The 15,918-nt window shown below is 35.2% G+C and overlaps 1 protein-coding gene across 1 annotated transcript in view; it reads left to right on the plus strand.

The window, feature by feature from the left end:
- Positions 1 to 15,918, plus strand: part of USP34 (ubiquitin specific peptidase 34) — a 307,094-nt gene that overhangs the window by 279,802 nt on the left and 11,374 nt on the right. The window contains 8 exon segments of the mRNA XM_006862984.1: positions 1,078 to 1,712; positions 4,773 to 4,930; positions 6,536 to 6,614; positions 8,089 to 8,215; positions 9,332 to 9,439; positions 10,872 to 10,976; positions 11,093 to 11,217; positions 12,217 to 12,340. Of these exon segments, the coding sequence (XP_006863046.1) occupies positions 1,078 to 1,712; positions 4,773 to 4,930; positions 6,536 to 6,614; positions 8,089 to 8,215; positions 9,332 to 9,439; positions 10,872 to 10,976; positions 11,093 to 11,217; positions 12,217 to 12,340 (1,461 nt within the window).

The following is a 15,918-nucleotide window of genomic DNA, read 5'->3' on the forward strand; positions in this document are numbered from 1 at the left end:
AGAGTCTCAAAGAGCTGTGCTATTAAGAGCATTGGCTCCCAAGACGTGTAATCTCAGAAATTAACGGCTTTAAGTCTGAGTGAATGTGAGGACAATAAAAGTGTGGTGCCTTCCACATTGAGTTAGGATATCAAATAGTACACATTTAATAAATGTCAGCAAATTTTATCAGTGTTGTTGTTATTATCATTATCATTTCCCTGTGCCAAAGCTAGGCTTTATAATTGTGTGACCTTAGTCTTTGCTTCTCCGAGATTCAGATATTTTAGTATCAATCACACCACCAACCTCCAGGATGACTGTGAGGATTAAATGAGATAATATTTATATAGCACCTGACTAAATGCCCAGCACATAATAACTACTTTTGTAGGTGGAACCAACTAATAAAGTCATTTACTTCTCAGAAGTATAGCATTAGCTGAATAATATTTTTCTAATATGCTGAAGGAGACATTCTTTCTTCTTAATTGAGTTGCAAGGTTAGCCTAGACAATTTTTAGAAATTTTCAAAGTTATTCTATAATTAACATATAATCTTAAGTATTTTAAAATGTAATAAAAGTATTTCAAAAGACATTTATATTGATCTCATTCTGTTTGTATGATAATTCAATTTATGTTTTGCCAATATTTGAATTTTTAAATAAAAAGAAAACTAAGACCCCGTAACATTAAATGGTTTGATCAGGTCACCAAAGGATCAGAGAACCCTTGGTAGCGCTTCCTATTAAACCATAGTCCTATGAAATCAAGTTTTCTGAGAAGGAATGATGTGATAAAACAAAATGGGCAAGTACTACATTTTGGGAAAGCTGAAAAAGAGGGGTTTAAAAACTGTTTCTGCTAATGCCATTGCTTGTCATCACCTAAAGAAATAAGACAGAATAAAAGATGTTTCTGTCACTCCTTGGGCTCTTTCTACAGTTCCAGTGGTAAAGCAGAAAAATGCTATAAGAGATATCCCATTTTTCTTTGATTTTTATTCATTTAAATTATTATTAAATACTGTATTTAATGACTGCTTTTCAGCCTAATATTTGTGAAGTTCTGACAGTTTTGTTTTACATTTTATAGCTGCAGCCTATCTTCTGGTGTCCCTTATACCAAGCAATTCATTCCGCCAGATGTTCCGGTCAACAAGGTCTTTGCACATCCCAACCCGTGACCTTCCTCTCAGTCCAGACACAACGGTAGTCCTACATCAGGTCTACAACGTGCTCCTTGGTTTGCTCTCAAGAGCCAAACTTTATGTTGATGCTGCTGTTCATGGCACTACAAAGCTGGTGCCCTATTTTAGCTTTATGACTTACTGTTTAATTTCCAAAACTGAGAAGCTGATGTTTTCCACATATTTCATGGATTTGTGGAATCTTTTCCAACCTAAACTTTCTGAGCCAGCAATAGCTACAAATCACAATAAACAGGCTTTACTTTCATTTTGGTACAATGTGTGTGCTGACTGTCCAGAGAATATCCGCCTTATTGTTCAGAATCCAGTGGTAACCAAGAACATTGCCTTCAATTACATCCTCGCTGACCATGATGATCAGGATGTGGTGCTTTTTAACCGTGGGATGCTGCCTGCCTACTATGGCATTTTGAGGCTCTGTTGTGAGCAGTCTCCTGCATTCACACGACAACTAGCTTCTCACCAGAACATCCAGTGGGCCTTTAAGAATCTTACACCACATGCCAGCCAGTATCCTGGAGTAAGTAGAATTGATACTCTTAATTATATCTGTAGTCTCAACTGGTTGTAAATACTTCATGATGACAAAATAAGAGATAATAGTCTAACCATTCTTTTGTAAGCACATTAGCAGGATATATTTGTTATCGTCATAATGTTACAAAATTGATAAAGATGTGGGTAATTTTTCTTAGTTGAAATTAAAATTTTTGTGATTTCCAATTAAATTTATTAGAGGTTTGTGGTTTTGTAAATGCATCTTTCATGTATACCCAATGAAAAGTCAGCTTCGTGGTATAGTTTAAACGAGTACAGCTTAAAAATTTAATATTCATTATCAAGATCTACATTGCTATGCTAAGACAATATTTTGTCTTCAGATTGTAGTATTTACTAACATTTTTTTCTGGAAAGCTATTCAAATGAGTGAAATGGTTAAGAGGTCTATCCAAGTACAACAAAAAAAGTACATATAGTGTGCAGCTGCTCCCTTTTCTTTATATAGACTTATCTGCAGCAGGGCTTCTGACCAATTAATTCCAGTTTGACCCCTACCGAGAATTTGCATTTCCACCCCAGATACACTGAATCTGAATTAACATTTTTAACAAGATCCCCAACTGGTAGTCAGGCCTATATGAACCAGTTTGAAGTCCTGAGTTGCAGGTTTCATATTAAAGGTTTATTTTCTTCCATGTAAAACTTATTTCTGGATTTTTCTTTTTCTTTTTGCTTCTTTCTCCCTATTGTAAACTAAGATTATATCAAGAGATGATGAATATGAGAAAAAGGGGTTCAGGAAGAGACAGTAGAATTCTTTTTCTAGCCATTGTCAATAGAAAAGCCAAAAACTAATATGGGAAATAGTTTGCTAAATAGGTGGAAAGGAAAAAATGCTTTTTTAAAGGCATTCAGAATTTACTTAAGAATAATTGGTTACAATTGGATTCCTGGTGTGGTGCTGTAGGATAAGCACTTCTTAACCGCTAGGCCAGTTTGAACTGCTAGGTCAGTGGTTCAAAACTCACCAGCCGATCCCTGAAAACTATACAAGGTCGGTGTGAATCAGAACGGACGCCTAACGTAACAACCACTGACAACAATTGTTGTTGTGTGCCGTGGAGTCTGTTCCGACTCATAGTGACCCTGTATAGGGTTTCCAAGGCTGTAAATCTTTACGGGAGCAGAAAGCTTCATCTTTCTCCCGTGGAACGGCTGGTATTTTTGAACTGGTGACTTTGCGGTTCATAGCCCGATTCTTAACCACTACACTACCAGAGCTCCTTGACAACAGTTAAGGGTAGTTAATTAAATACTGGAACCCTTGAAGTGTATACTACATTCCTTTTCCTGTTAAAGTAGAGCACCAATTAAACTGCCCTTTATAAATGATTTAGTGAGCTGCTAAAAATCTCACCCAGAAATAATTTCCAGTTGAGGATGTTAAGAGTACCTGTAATTTAGAGAAGAAAGCAAATGGGTTATTTATCCAAAAGAGGTTCAAAGCCATAGCTGTAAGAATACAGAAAATCAGATTTTGAAGGAGTCAGGACAGGATTTATTAGGCTTCTGTGGATTTGTCTCTGCCGATTCACATAAATAGTGTGTGATTTAGTTACTAAATGGTGTTGTGTGTCATATGTCAGTTCCAACTCATAGCAACCCTGTATTTGTGTATGTTAGCGGCTGGTATGTTTGAACTGCTGACTTTGCGGTTAATAATCCAATGCTTATCCTACAGCACCATACCAGGGCTCATTATCTGTAACGTCCATAATTAAATATGGCTTTACAGAAGAATGCTGGGGGAGTTGGAATACTTTCATAATAACACTTCTTGTCCTTGATATCACTGAAGTATTATCATCTTTTGGAGAGTTTTAGGAAATGTTTGCTTTAACTCAGCTTTTGCCATGAAAATATGAAGCTGCAGTTTCATATAATTAGTTTATTAACATGTATGTGTTAGAACAGCAACCATTTACTAACGTGCATAGTTAAATCTGAGCTAGTGATTTTAGTTCCGCATTTCATTCACTGGGTAACTTGAACTAGAAGGAAACTTAATCTAAAAAGGGGATACCAAATCTTAGCATAAAAGGTTTCATCAGAAACGATAGTATTAACTAAAATGTAATTTGTTGTTGTAGTTGTTAAGTAGCAAGGAGTGGTTTTGAACCGCCAGCCTATCCGATAGCATTCCGTCAGTGTTTATCCTACAGTACCACACTAGGACTCCAAGTGTAATTTTTGTTTTGTTTTTGTTAACTGCCATCGAGTCGGTTCTGACTCATAGTGACCCTACATCCCTACATAGGGTTTCCAAGGAGTATCTAGTGTGTATGAATTGCTAACCTTGTGGTCTACACTCCAGTGCTGATGATACAGTGCCACACCAGGAGTCCAAGTGTAATTTGTTGTTCTTTAGTCAGTTCCGACTCATAGCCACCCTGTATAGGGTTTCTGAGGAGTAGCTGGTAAGCTTGAACCGCCAACTATATACAGTTAGGCATTTAAAAGTCTTTGTGAAAAAGTAGTAATTTTTCCTCATTAAAGGAAAGAGCAGAGGACTTGGGTAGCACGTCTCTGGGAACACATTTGAAGTTGTAAAACTGTTGCTTTTAACCAGGAGTGTGGAACCTTTTTTATGCCAAAATTTGTAACATAATTCACAGGCCATAGAAAATTATCAGCTTAAAAATTAGACTGCATATTTGGTCATACATGTACTTAACTCATCCCTAATGTGATGGCTAGAACTGCGATTGCCTTGGCCAGACCAAATGATTTTGTGGGCCTTTATACAGCCCTTGAGCTGGATGTTCCCCACCCTTGCTTTGAACAGTTGTAATACTACGTGTAGTGTTTTATCAGTCTAAACTTATATTTGAAGATAATATTCAATGAAAATGATAATATTTTTAGATTATTCCTGAATGGTAGTTTAATTGAATTTACTTTTGTAATTTTAAGAATTGATTAATTAGCATAATACTAAAAAATGAAAAGCATATGTTATAATATTTAATAGGACTAAAAGTTATTACCATAATGCTTATTATTTGCCTTTTATTTTTAGGCCGTGGAAGAACTCTTTAACCTGATGCAGCTATTTATAGCTCAGAGACCAGATATGAGGGAAGAAGAATTAGAAGATATTAAGCAGTTTAAGAAAACAACCATAAGTTGTTACTTACGTTGTTTAGATGGCCGCTCCTGCTGGACTACTTTAATAAGGTGAAATGATGTTTTCTGGTGGGTGTTGGGGTTTTTGTGGGTTTGTTTTTCTTCAGTTGTACTAGATGAAGGGATGAGGATGATATATTCTCTTGGCACTAAAAGAGGAATAGTATTGATGATTTACAACGGAAAGTTTACTAATTCTTTGGGGTTATTGTGGAAGTATTTATGAAGTTAGGCAACTTGGAAGAATTTATAATGAGCTACTTAGGGTTGGAGGATGTTTCCTTAATGTACTGCGACCTAAAGCTTGAATTTTCCTCTCTCTGGTAATTTCATAATTTAGGTTTGAATAATTTCATTACAGAAGCCTCCAGAAGCAGCCTTCTCTATCACAGTTGGACTGAGAATGTGCCTCTCATTCTGTTTAGCCCATTTGGCTTTCTTTTCTATCAGGACGTCGTCAAAATAATGAAGCATAATCATAATTAGTTTTTTTTAGAACTACAGAAGTTAATGAACTGCTTACAAAGAAATTCTTATACTTAATTTTTCTTATATGCAGAAATAAATTTCATGCTTATTTCTTTAAATGCTTCTATTCTAGTACGCTACGTCTTTCATTAGACGAAAAATTTTTGCAGTACTTTTCTTAAAATTTTAGCTATATATATAGTATTTTAAACTAAACAACCAAAGATACGGTGATTTCAGATTATTTTCTTTATAGGAAACTTTTTAATTTGAACCTTCCTATAATGAAATAAAATGTACTATGTTTTTGCCTGGAACCTTATAATGCCTCTTAAAATTTTGCCATTAGTGTCTGAATGCATTGTTTTCCAAAGGTTTGCTACTTAACGCTTGCTTTCCAAAAAAGATCTAGAGTTTTATTAACTGTAAAAGGGAAAGGAAACATTAAATTAAAAGGGCTTTCCAGTTGTACTTTATAACTACAGTTTCCAGTATCTAGTAATGAAATAAGGTCTGTTAACATCAGCAGTGTACCTACTGTAAGTGATTAGTATATAAATTACTTTGAAGACCTACATATGTTTCAAATGTTTTTTCCCCCTCATATTGCTCTTCCTAATAACCAGCTCTAATGAGTGCTTTAATAGAAAGGTAATGAAATTTGGAGCCCTGGTGGCATAATAGTAACGTTAGGCTGCTAACCACACAGCAGTTTGACTCTACTAGCCACTTCTTGGACGGAAGATGAGACTTTCTGCTCCTAGTATACATTTACAACCTCAGAAACCCTATAAAGGGACACCATGAGTCAGAACTGACTCAGTGACGCACAGCATTAACAGAACTTGGAAGATAAACATGTTATAAAAATTAGCAGTTTATACTAATACTTTAATAATCTTTTAATCACACTTCTCTTCCCTATTGTGGATAGCTAAGAGTTAACTAAATAAACAATAAACATAACTTTTATCTAAGCTACTGATAGAATTTAATTTTATATTATTTCCCTTTACTATTTTACTAAAAAACAGTACCCAGTCTATCTCCAATGTGTGGTGGTCTATTTTCTGGAGGTAAGAAAGCAAGAGAGTTTAAGTGAAAGTTTACTTCTGTTTGTTTTTTCATTACCTAAGAGTTCTGTTGTGATTCAGAGTTCTCAAAACTGGATTTTATGTATTCCTCCAGTGCCTTCAGAATACTGTTAGAATCCGATGAAGACAGACTTCTTGTTGTATTTAATCGAGGGTTGATCCTTATGACTGAGGTAATACTTTGCTCCAATTTACTGGGGCGGGGAGGGGACGTTCTTATCAATATTTCTTGCTTTAAGAATATTTAAAGTTTATGGGAGACTGTTTTACAGGTGACAGGATTGTAATTACATAGACCAGTCATTTATATTCTGAGAACAATTAGGTTATGATGTTTAGGGGTCCTGTTTATTTTTTCATAGTACTCCCACACCTTTTACCTCACTTTGTATTTAGAAACCCCATAGACTAGTTTTGTTTGTTAAGGATAAAAACAGATGAAACTCATGTGATGCAGGGCTCCCATAATTTCCTAAGAGCTGCCTTATTCTGAGATAGACACATGAGAGGAAGCCAGTCAGACTGTTACAGGTCTTTAAAATCATTCATTCACTTTCTCTTATTTCTTCGACATCTACAAGTGTGAAATGATGTTAAGATCACCAAGGTACATCAGAACTTTTCGTCTAATAATGGAAGTAAAACAGAAGAGTACACACTTGGAATACCATGAAAAGATGTAAATTAGTTTTTTCAGTTAGTGATATTATAGACTAGGACTAAGACATGTTTTAAATTGAACCTTGAAAAATCTGGCTTTGCAAAAGTAAATGGGAAAGCACCTAAAAAATAAATGGCTTTCTGAACACAGTGGTAAAAAAAGCATTGAATGTGTTTGAAGAAGGTCAAGCATTTGTTTGGCTAAAACAAAAGGTATACAAAGAGTAGTGAGTATTTCTTTTAGTCAGTGGATGCTTGAATGTCTATTATGTAGTAGGCACTGTGGCAGGCAGGCACAGAGATACAGTAATAAACAAGACATACCTGGTTCCTGTCTTCACAGGACGTTGTTCAGATTATGTACAGCCACAGATTGTAGAATAAGAATTTTGAACTTTGAATTGCAAATAATGTATAGAATAATGGAGAACTGATTTGAAAAGCTTAGGAGAAAGATGTTTAATGAAATAAGAAAGAAAACTAAGGGCTTAATAAGCCAATCCATTTAAAAGATTTATCAAACCAGTATGATTAAAGCAGTTGAATTTCTGCCTTTGAGAGCTCTTTTTATGTCCTCAGCACCTCTTATTTTGAGTATGTCTAACAGCTTTTCACCATTGTCTGTCTTCAGAAACCTTGGAAAGTTAAAGCTGTTACCAATTTGCTTTAATCTTTGTGCTGTTGACTGCTGCTTTATACTTTCTAAGGCTTGCAATTTTAGAGCAAGCATTAACCTCCCCCCAGAAGTTGATTAAACAAACTATCCCTTCAAACTAGAATGTGTTTACAGAATATCACAACCCTATGATGAGGAGGGGTGTTTATGCATTTTTAAAAAGCTGACTGGAAGAATTTGACTTTTTGATAAAGAAAACAAACAGATTTCCCTGTATACACATGTAGTCTGAAAAGAAAGGATATGCACTATTGTTTTGTATACTAATATAATAAAAATTAAATTCCATTTTTATTTTTAATCATTTGTAGTCTTTCAACACATTACACATGATGTATCATGAAGCCACAGCTTGCCATGTGACTGGAGACTTAGTAGAACTTCTGTCAATATTCCTTTCAGTTTTGAAGTCTACACGCCCATATCTTCAGAGAAAAGGTTTGATTATTTCTGCTTTCTACTTTTGTTAGTTCTACCATTAAGGAAAGGGGCTCTGGTAGCGTAGTGGTTACGAATTAGGCTGCAAACCTCACGGTAAGATGATGAGGCTTTCTGCTCCCGTAAAGATGTACAGCCTCGGAAACCCTGTACAGGGTAGCTATGAGTTGGAACCGACTCCACGGCACTTAACAACAACAACCATTAAGGAATCTCAGTGTGATGCTGTAGGATAAAGCACTAGACCCCAAGGTCAATTTGAACCACAAAGTTGGCGGTTCAAATTCACCAGCCGCTCCTTGGAAACTATACAGGATCACTATAAGTTGGAACTGAATCTACAGCACTTAACAACAACAATCAGTAAGAAAGGAAATAGGCCTTTATACCATATGGCATAGAGAAATTGTCTTATCAGTAGTTAATGCACAGAAGATGGGACTAAAACCAGCTAATGTCCATCATGACCTTCTGATATGAAGTTGGAATGCTCCAGTGTGTTTTCTTTATACCTGTCTGCAAAATAGGCAAGAATACTGTGTCAGGATTGTTGTTTGTTGTTAGGTGCCATCAAGTCATTTGTGACTCATAGTGACCGTATGCACACTAGAACAAAGCACTGCTTAGTCCTGCACCATTCTCACAATTATTGTTATGTCTCAGCCCATTGCTGCTGCCATTGTGCCAGTCCATCTCGTTGAGGGTCTTCCCTGTTTTTTGTTGACCCTCCAACTCCAATTTACCACGCAAAATGTCAAGATTAGGATATTGGAAAATGTTTTGTGATGGTTCTCTAGCTAGAGGCTGGCTTAGACTAGATCATTTTTAGTTTCAAGAGAAATAACTATAAAATATAATTTTCTTCTGTCCCTGTAAGATGGTGTGAACTCAGAACTTTAATATCAATTCCAAAAAAATGAGACATATTCATCACTAAAATGTGGACTTGACAAAATCTAGTAGGTTTGAGTAGCCATCTCATGAAAAAAGAAACTTTCACACAGATATTTATGTAATTTATTTGAATTTCTGAGTATCATTATAGTTTAGAATAAAAACTAATTGTGAGGAAGTTTTATCTCAAATGGTACTTATGTGTGATTTTTTTATTTGCAGATGTGAAACAAGCATTAATCCAGTGGCAGGAGCGAATTGAATTTGCCCATAAACTTTTAACTCTTCTTAATTCCTATAGCCCACCTGAACTCAGAAATGCCTGTATAGGTAAGTTACTTGGAAAATGCACCTGTATGAAAAATCAATAGAAGAATGCTTAATGAGTTTTTGTTTGTAAAATGTGATGTTAGGTCTATCAGATTTGGAAGCTCTCTCTGTATTTTTTAATGTGTAACTCAGACTAGACTGGCCAGGATCTAGTTATGTTTCTTAATCTGTTGATAATTATCCACGTGATTGCAGGCAGGTCGCTAAATACGAGGAGACGTCAAAATTTCATGGAAAAAGTGGAATAAAAAATAGTAAGAATTTTTTCACAAACTTTTTGAAGCACCCTCGTATGTCTGAGCTCTTAATACATCTTGGCTCTTGCAGCTCTAAAATCTTCTGATCCTACAGAAGATAGGTGAAGTCATATACAGGCAATCTTTGCATTATAAACGAGATGGTTTCTAATTTGTGTCTGTAAGTGTAATTTGTTTTGAAACCTTTTCAATGGTTTAAAGGCTTTTATGTGCAGCAAGTGAAGGTGATGTCATAAAGAATTTGTTGCATGTATGTGTTGGTTCAAAGTGAGAGCAAATTTACATAACATTAAAGGTCAAGTAGGAGTTGTTCTTAAGCTAGACAACCTGGGACTAATTGTAAATGTTTACAGAATGGAACTGAAATTGTAAAGGGTTAAGCTAATTATTTCACTGACTTTTATGCCTAAAGATATAACTCTCTCTCAGTAGCTGTTTTTAAGTGCTGAGTAGTTAGTTCACTTTTTAAATTACATATAATAAAATGATAATTTATGGTAAAGTGCCCCTGCTACCCACCCACCTTCGTATACATACTTTAAACTTTGTAGTACGTTGTTTACTACCTTAGAAACTATTTAAAGTCATGATCTCTAGAGATCAAAGCTGTTTATTACTTTCTCAAAATGTCATTAATAACTTTGACTGTCATAGTTAAGCAGTCCTGGTAGGTGCTGGCCTTGTGTCTTGTGGATTGTTGGCCTACGTTTTATATGAGGGGCCTTCAGAAAGTTTGTGGAAATTTTTCTTTATCTTTTAATTCCACTTATCCATGAAGCTTGAATTTGAAACCCCCTCATACTTCTCCAACAAGACCAGAGGGGCACATAGCCTTAGCCTCTGATTACTATACACTGCCAGTAGCCTGTCGTCATGAGCATTACCACTATGCAATTAGAGGACAATAATCAGTCTAGCCAGTATCATACATCCTAAAAGTAGACCAAGGATTATCCCTCAGATCCAAAGAACTCTGCATCTTTGATTTCTGTCTAAGAAGCTATGATTGATTTTATGAATATGCATAATCTTATATATTAAATATTTCCCTCTCTACAATACTCCATGCTACTTCTCTTGATTTAATAAAACACAAAGTATTTTTAACTTCTGTTTTTTAAATGGTAACCCTGTTGTGGTTATTAACTTTGCTGAAATCATGTTTTTCTTTCCAGATGTTCTCAAGGAACTTGTGCTTTTGAGTCCCCATGACTTTCTTCATACTTTGGTTCCATTTCTACAACACAACCATTGTACTTACCATCACAGTAATATACCAAGTACGTGTTCATCTAGCACAATGATTGAATATGGTTGCCTTTTAATCTTTCTGCACACTGAAACATGGAGATTTATTTTTTCCATTTATTCTTATTGTACACTTTTAATGTCTTAGTGTCTCTTGGACCTTATTTCCCTTGTCGAGAAAATATCAAGCTAATAGGAGGGAAAAGCAATATTCGGCCTCCACGCCCTGAACTCAATATGTGCCTCTTGCCCACAATGGTGGAAACCAGTAAGGTATGTTGGGATGCTAGGAAAGCCACATTTCTTTAGTACAAAGTAATTTAAACTTTTCTCTCTGGCAATTAACAGTATATTAGATTTAAATGATTATTTTGTGGATCCTAAAAAGATTAGACTCATTTGGATTTTTTCCTTTTAGTGCTCTGAAATGTTGGTTTAATATTTACAAAATCAACAGTAAGCACAAGTAGTAAGTTTTTTTTCTGCCCCTTGAAAAAGTTATATAGTGAAAAACCTAGTGTTTATTAGTAGGCTAAATTATAACTGGGTTATGCATATCTAAAACTGAAAAATCAAGTATTTATAGTTGTTTTAATTTGATCATATAATTAATAAACCTGTTTTATTGCCTCAAATGATATTCCTTTGACCTAAACTTGTTGTCACTGATTGATATCATCATTAGTTTAGTTCATCCCCTAATGCTTATTCTAAATTAGCACTAACCCTAAATTATATATAGAGAAGCTAAATGGACACAGAATAATTTGTTGATTTCAACTTACTTTTATTTTTTAAATTTCCCCTTTTATCTTTCTTCATTTACACTTGATTCACACTCTTCCTTGCCCACCATCTTTGGATCTTAATTAAGTTTACTTGAAAAGTTACAAGATAAAAACAGGAAGAATAATTAACACTGTAGTAACCATTACAAAAATAACTTGGAATTTGTGTCAAAAATCAGTTTTAATTCACTCTACTTGAGGATGACTGTAGAACAAAAATTCCACAATTTAAATCTACAGTAATTTTGCTTTATAAAAGTATATAGGAATAATGGGTAATTTTAATTGATAGCATTTGCACACTGAAAATAAAACTTGTGACAAGATCTTAACATTACTAGAAATTTGGAATTTTAAAACTAGATTATTATAGAATTTAAATATTTAATCAATTTTTTAGTTAAACTTATTACATTTGCACAAATATGCTCTTTAATTTATTATACAATTTAAGTGCAACCATTTTATCATCTTTAACCTTCAGGGCAAAGATGACGTTTATGATCGTATGCTGCTAGACTACTTCTTTTCTTATCATCAATTCATCCATCTATTATGCCGAGTTGCAATCAACTGTGAAAAATTTACTGAAACCTTAGTTAAGCTGAGTAAGTATAAAAGATGAGCAGTCAATTCCACTGAATTATTTTAAGCCCCTAGCCAATTCTCTCAAAATGAGACAACTCTTTTTTTTGTTTTTTGTTTTTTACTCTTTAAAGTGAATGTTTAAAGTATTATCATTCTTGGGAACATTTTTATTAAGAAAACACCAACTTACTGGTTTCCATTGAATAGTTTTGCCCAGAGTTTCAGCTGGCCTATAAAGGAGTGTGGAGTAGGGCTGATCACTTTTTAAATAGAAGCCCAAGTCCTCCACCATCTACCCAACAAAATTAAAAAACAAAACAATTTCAAAACAAAACAAACAAAAAACTGCTCTGCTTAGGGAGGCAGCCTTAGAGACGGCCTTTTTCAGCCTTGGTCTTGAGGGTGAGGTGAAATCTATAGTGCCAGCTGTGCTTTGGAGCTGGCAATGCCAAGAGCAAGCTGAGTGGACTTGCCATGGTGAAGCAGAGGTGCATATATGAGTAATGAGGAGGTAAGTGTCATAGTAGAGGAATGAGTGAGTGAGAAGAAGGGAAATGTAAAAGGAAGATGTGAGAACCAGAGAAAATCATCCATGAATAAAGTAGAAGGGGGTGGGGGGGAAACAACCCTGAGATTTCTTAACACTAACATTATCTCTCCAAGATGTTTCTGACAGCTGTAAGAGCACTGCTCCCTTTTTGTGACTTTATTACAGCTGCTAAGTCTGTCCAGGACATGTAGCCCTTATCCCAGTACCCTCTCCAGTGTCCTGTAGTCTTAGGGACTAGAAAGTGAAATACTCTTGGAACCACTACCCAAGTTAAGAAATAGAATGTTGCTGTCACCTTAGAAGGTCCCCGCTTGTGCTCCCTCCCAGTTGCAGCACCTCCTTCGTATGGAAAAGTTTGGTAGGGCAAATCATATGAACATTAGATTTCATTATCCAAGATCAAAAAAGCTGTCAGGGTTTCTTCAAAAAACCATTTTATTGATACGTGATAAGTGCATCTTCAGATTTAAAGGGTGGCTCTTTCTACATATTATTATTAACCTGATTTTATATGAATTGAAATGCCAAGATGTGGGGGAGTAAGGATTGTCTTATATTGGCCATTTTGAGATTACACAACTGAATTGTGACCCTTGGTAACACTAAAACCTAACAGTGGCAGTGATCAGGTGTGAGAAAATATACAGAGATCCTAGTAGCACAGCCTGTAAGGAAGGGAACTGACAAAGACACTGATGATTGGAAAAGTTCTTGGTTATGTTCATATCATTTTTATCAAACTGCACCACAATCCAGGATGGCAGCCACTATCCAGGTGTGAATGTTGACACCTTAAAATGCAACTTAGTAACTGAATTGTATTTTTATGTTACTCAAATTAAATATCAGTAGCCAAATGTGGCCGGTTGCTAATTTGTTGAACAACATGCACCACTCTAAATATATTTTTTTTTAAAAATTTCACTAATTAAGTAGGAACAATATTGGACATTATTTTGATGTAAAGTGAGTATTTCTAGGGAGAGATAATTAGCAAGGGGCTTGAGAATGCAAAGCTAACATTTATGGGGAGCAGATAGTTATTGGAAGGATTTAACTTTTATAATTTCTTCAACAAATTTTATTTGCCAACAAGAAAGATAAAATGATAAGTTTAAATTAGTTATATCCATAGTCATGATCCTTGAGCTTCGATGGGCCAAGGACCAGAACATTAAAACACTGTCATCACTGGTAGGATTGTCTCAAGACGCGAGTTTCATTGCCATTCATTTCTAATTTTCATGAAAAAATCTTAGGTGATATTTACATGTGTGGCCAAGTAGATATGAAGATAATGTGAGGGAATAAAAAGGAATTATGTAACAATTACAGGGAAAGTAGATCTGCAAGTATAAATATGAAAGAAAGTGGGGATGAGTGGTCAGTGATGGGGATTGGGAGACCGAGGAAAACATGGACAAAGAATTCAGAGAGGATGAACATATCTGCTAACTGCCATCTGAAACAACTATGCCTGAAACCACAGGATCTTGATATTTAATCATAGAGTTTAGCCAGAAAAAGTCTGAAAAGAAAGACTTGCCAGTGCTGATTTCTAAAATACTATTAGTGATTTTTTTTTTTTTTCATTTTATTTTTTGCTATTGACATATACACATAACTCACAATTCAAAATAACAGTCAAGGTGTGTACACATTAAGATATTCCCAGCCATGTTCTCTACTTTTAACAGTATTTTTTCTTTTTTCACATAAAAACAAATATGGGTACGTTATTTTTTTCCTTTTTCTTACACAGAAGTAAAAGTAAAACCAAGTACAAACATCACACCCAAAGAAAAAGAGCCCAGGGAAAAAAACCTAAGAGTACAGAGAAGGTTTGGTCAGTAATAAAAGTGACATATCAAATTAATAGGAAATATGAAGGAATTTCAAAAAGCTCATGGAAATTTTTCATTATCTTTAACTTACATTTTTCGTTGAACCTTTGAATCCCTCTCATAGATGGTATTCATATAGTTGGCTAGCTATCTCTGGGACAAAGCAAATCTAATACCTGTGCTGTAGAGCATGAAATCTGAAGGCTTTTTGCCTGTGGATGACTCCAGCCAGTTAAAACTTAATTACATCTTTTGCTGTGGTTTAAATGTTTAGATGTCAGTTTTTCTTTGACTTCTGACAGCTGAACTGCCAGAATTAGCAGCAGATTATCTTTGTTTGGCTCTGTAGGATAAGCACTAGACTTTATGATCAGTTTGAACCACAAGGTTGGTGGATCAAACTCACCAGCCACTCCTCAGAAACCCTATATACAGGGTCGCTATGAGTCAGAACGGACTCAACAGCGCATAACAACATATTTCAAAGTGAGTTTGGGGCTCACTTCCTAAACCAGCCCTCAGGAACATTCCTGGATACACCCTTGAGTAGTCACCTGGTTGTGATGTCATACCCTGACAGCCTCAAAGACTAAACTTTTCCTGCTGCTTTCCAAACGCTCACACGCATATGTGATACATGGCTGCTGTCTTCAGTCATGGTTGTGATAAAAGATCCCTTTTTTCCCTGAGCCATATAAAAGATCACCATATGGAGATGGAAACTCCAGTTCTGGTGTCTTTGATGACTTCCCTCACCTGGGTGATAATGTTTGTCTTGGTCTTATATTTACTCCGGTTTAAGACCTAAGAGTCTCTATAATTTTTATATATTTGAAGATGGGGTCTTGTTTCTCCTCTATACCACCTAAGTAGACCTTAGATCAAAAGTAACTTCTGGAGGATTTCATTGTACAAACATAAAAGTTTTTAAATATTAGAGAGATCAGTAATTTTACTGAGACTTGAAAGAGTTGAATCTGACTATAAATCTTTATAGCTTATATTTCTTCCACTGAGTGGTTGGTGGGTTTGAACTGCCAACCTTTTGATTTAACAGCCCAATAGCTAACAACACACAGCCCATTAGGGCTTCTTAGAGAGGATTCAGAACTGTTACATAAGAAATTTACAAAATTGACCACATAAAAATTTAAAACACTATATAGTGAAAAATGCCGTATTTAAAACACAAATAGCTTATTGG

The sequence above is a fragment of the Chrysochloris asiatica genome, unplaced genomic scaffold, assembly GCF_000296735.1.
Source record: "Chrysochloris asiatica unplaced genomic scaffold, ChrAsi1.0 scaffold00052, whole genome shotgun sequence".
NCBI lineage: Eukaryota > Metazoa > Chordata > Mammalia > Afrosoricida > Chrysochloridae > Chrysochloris > Chrysochloris asiatica.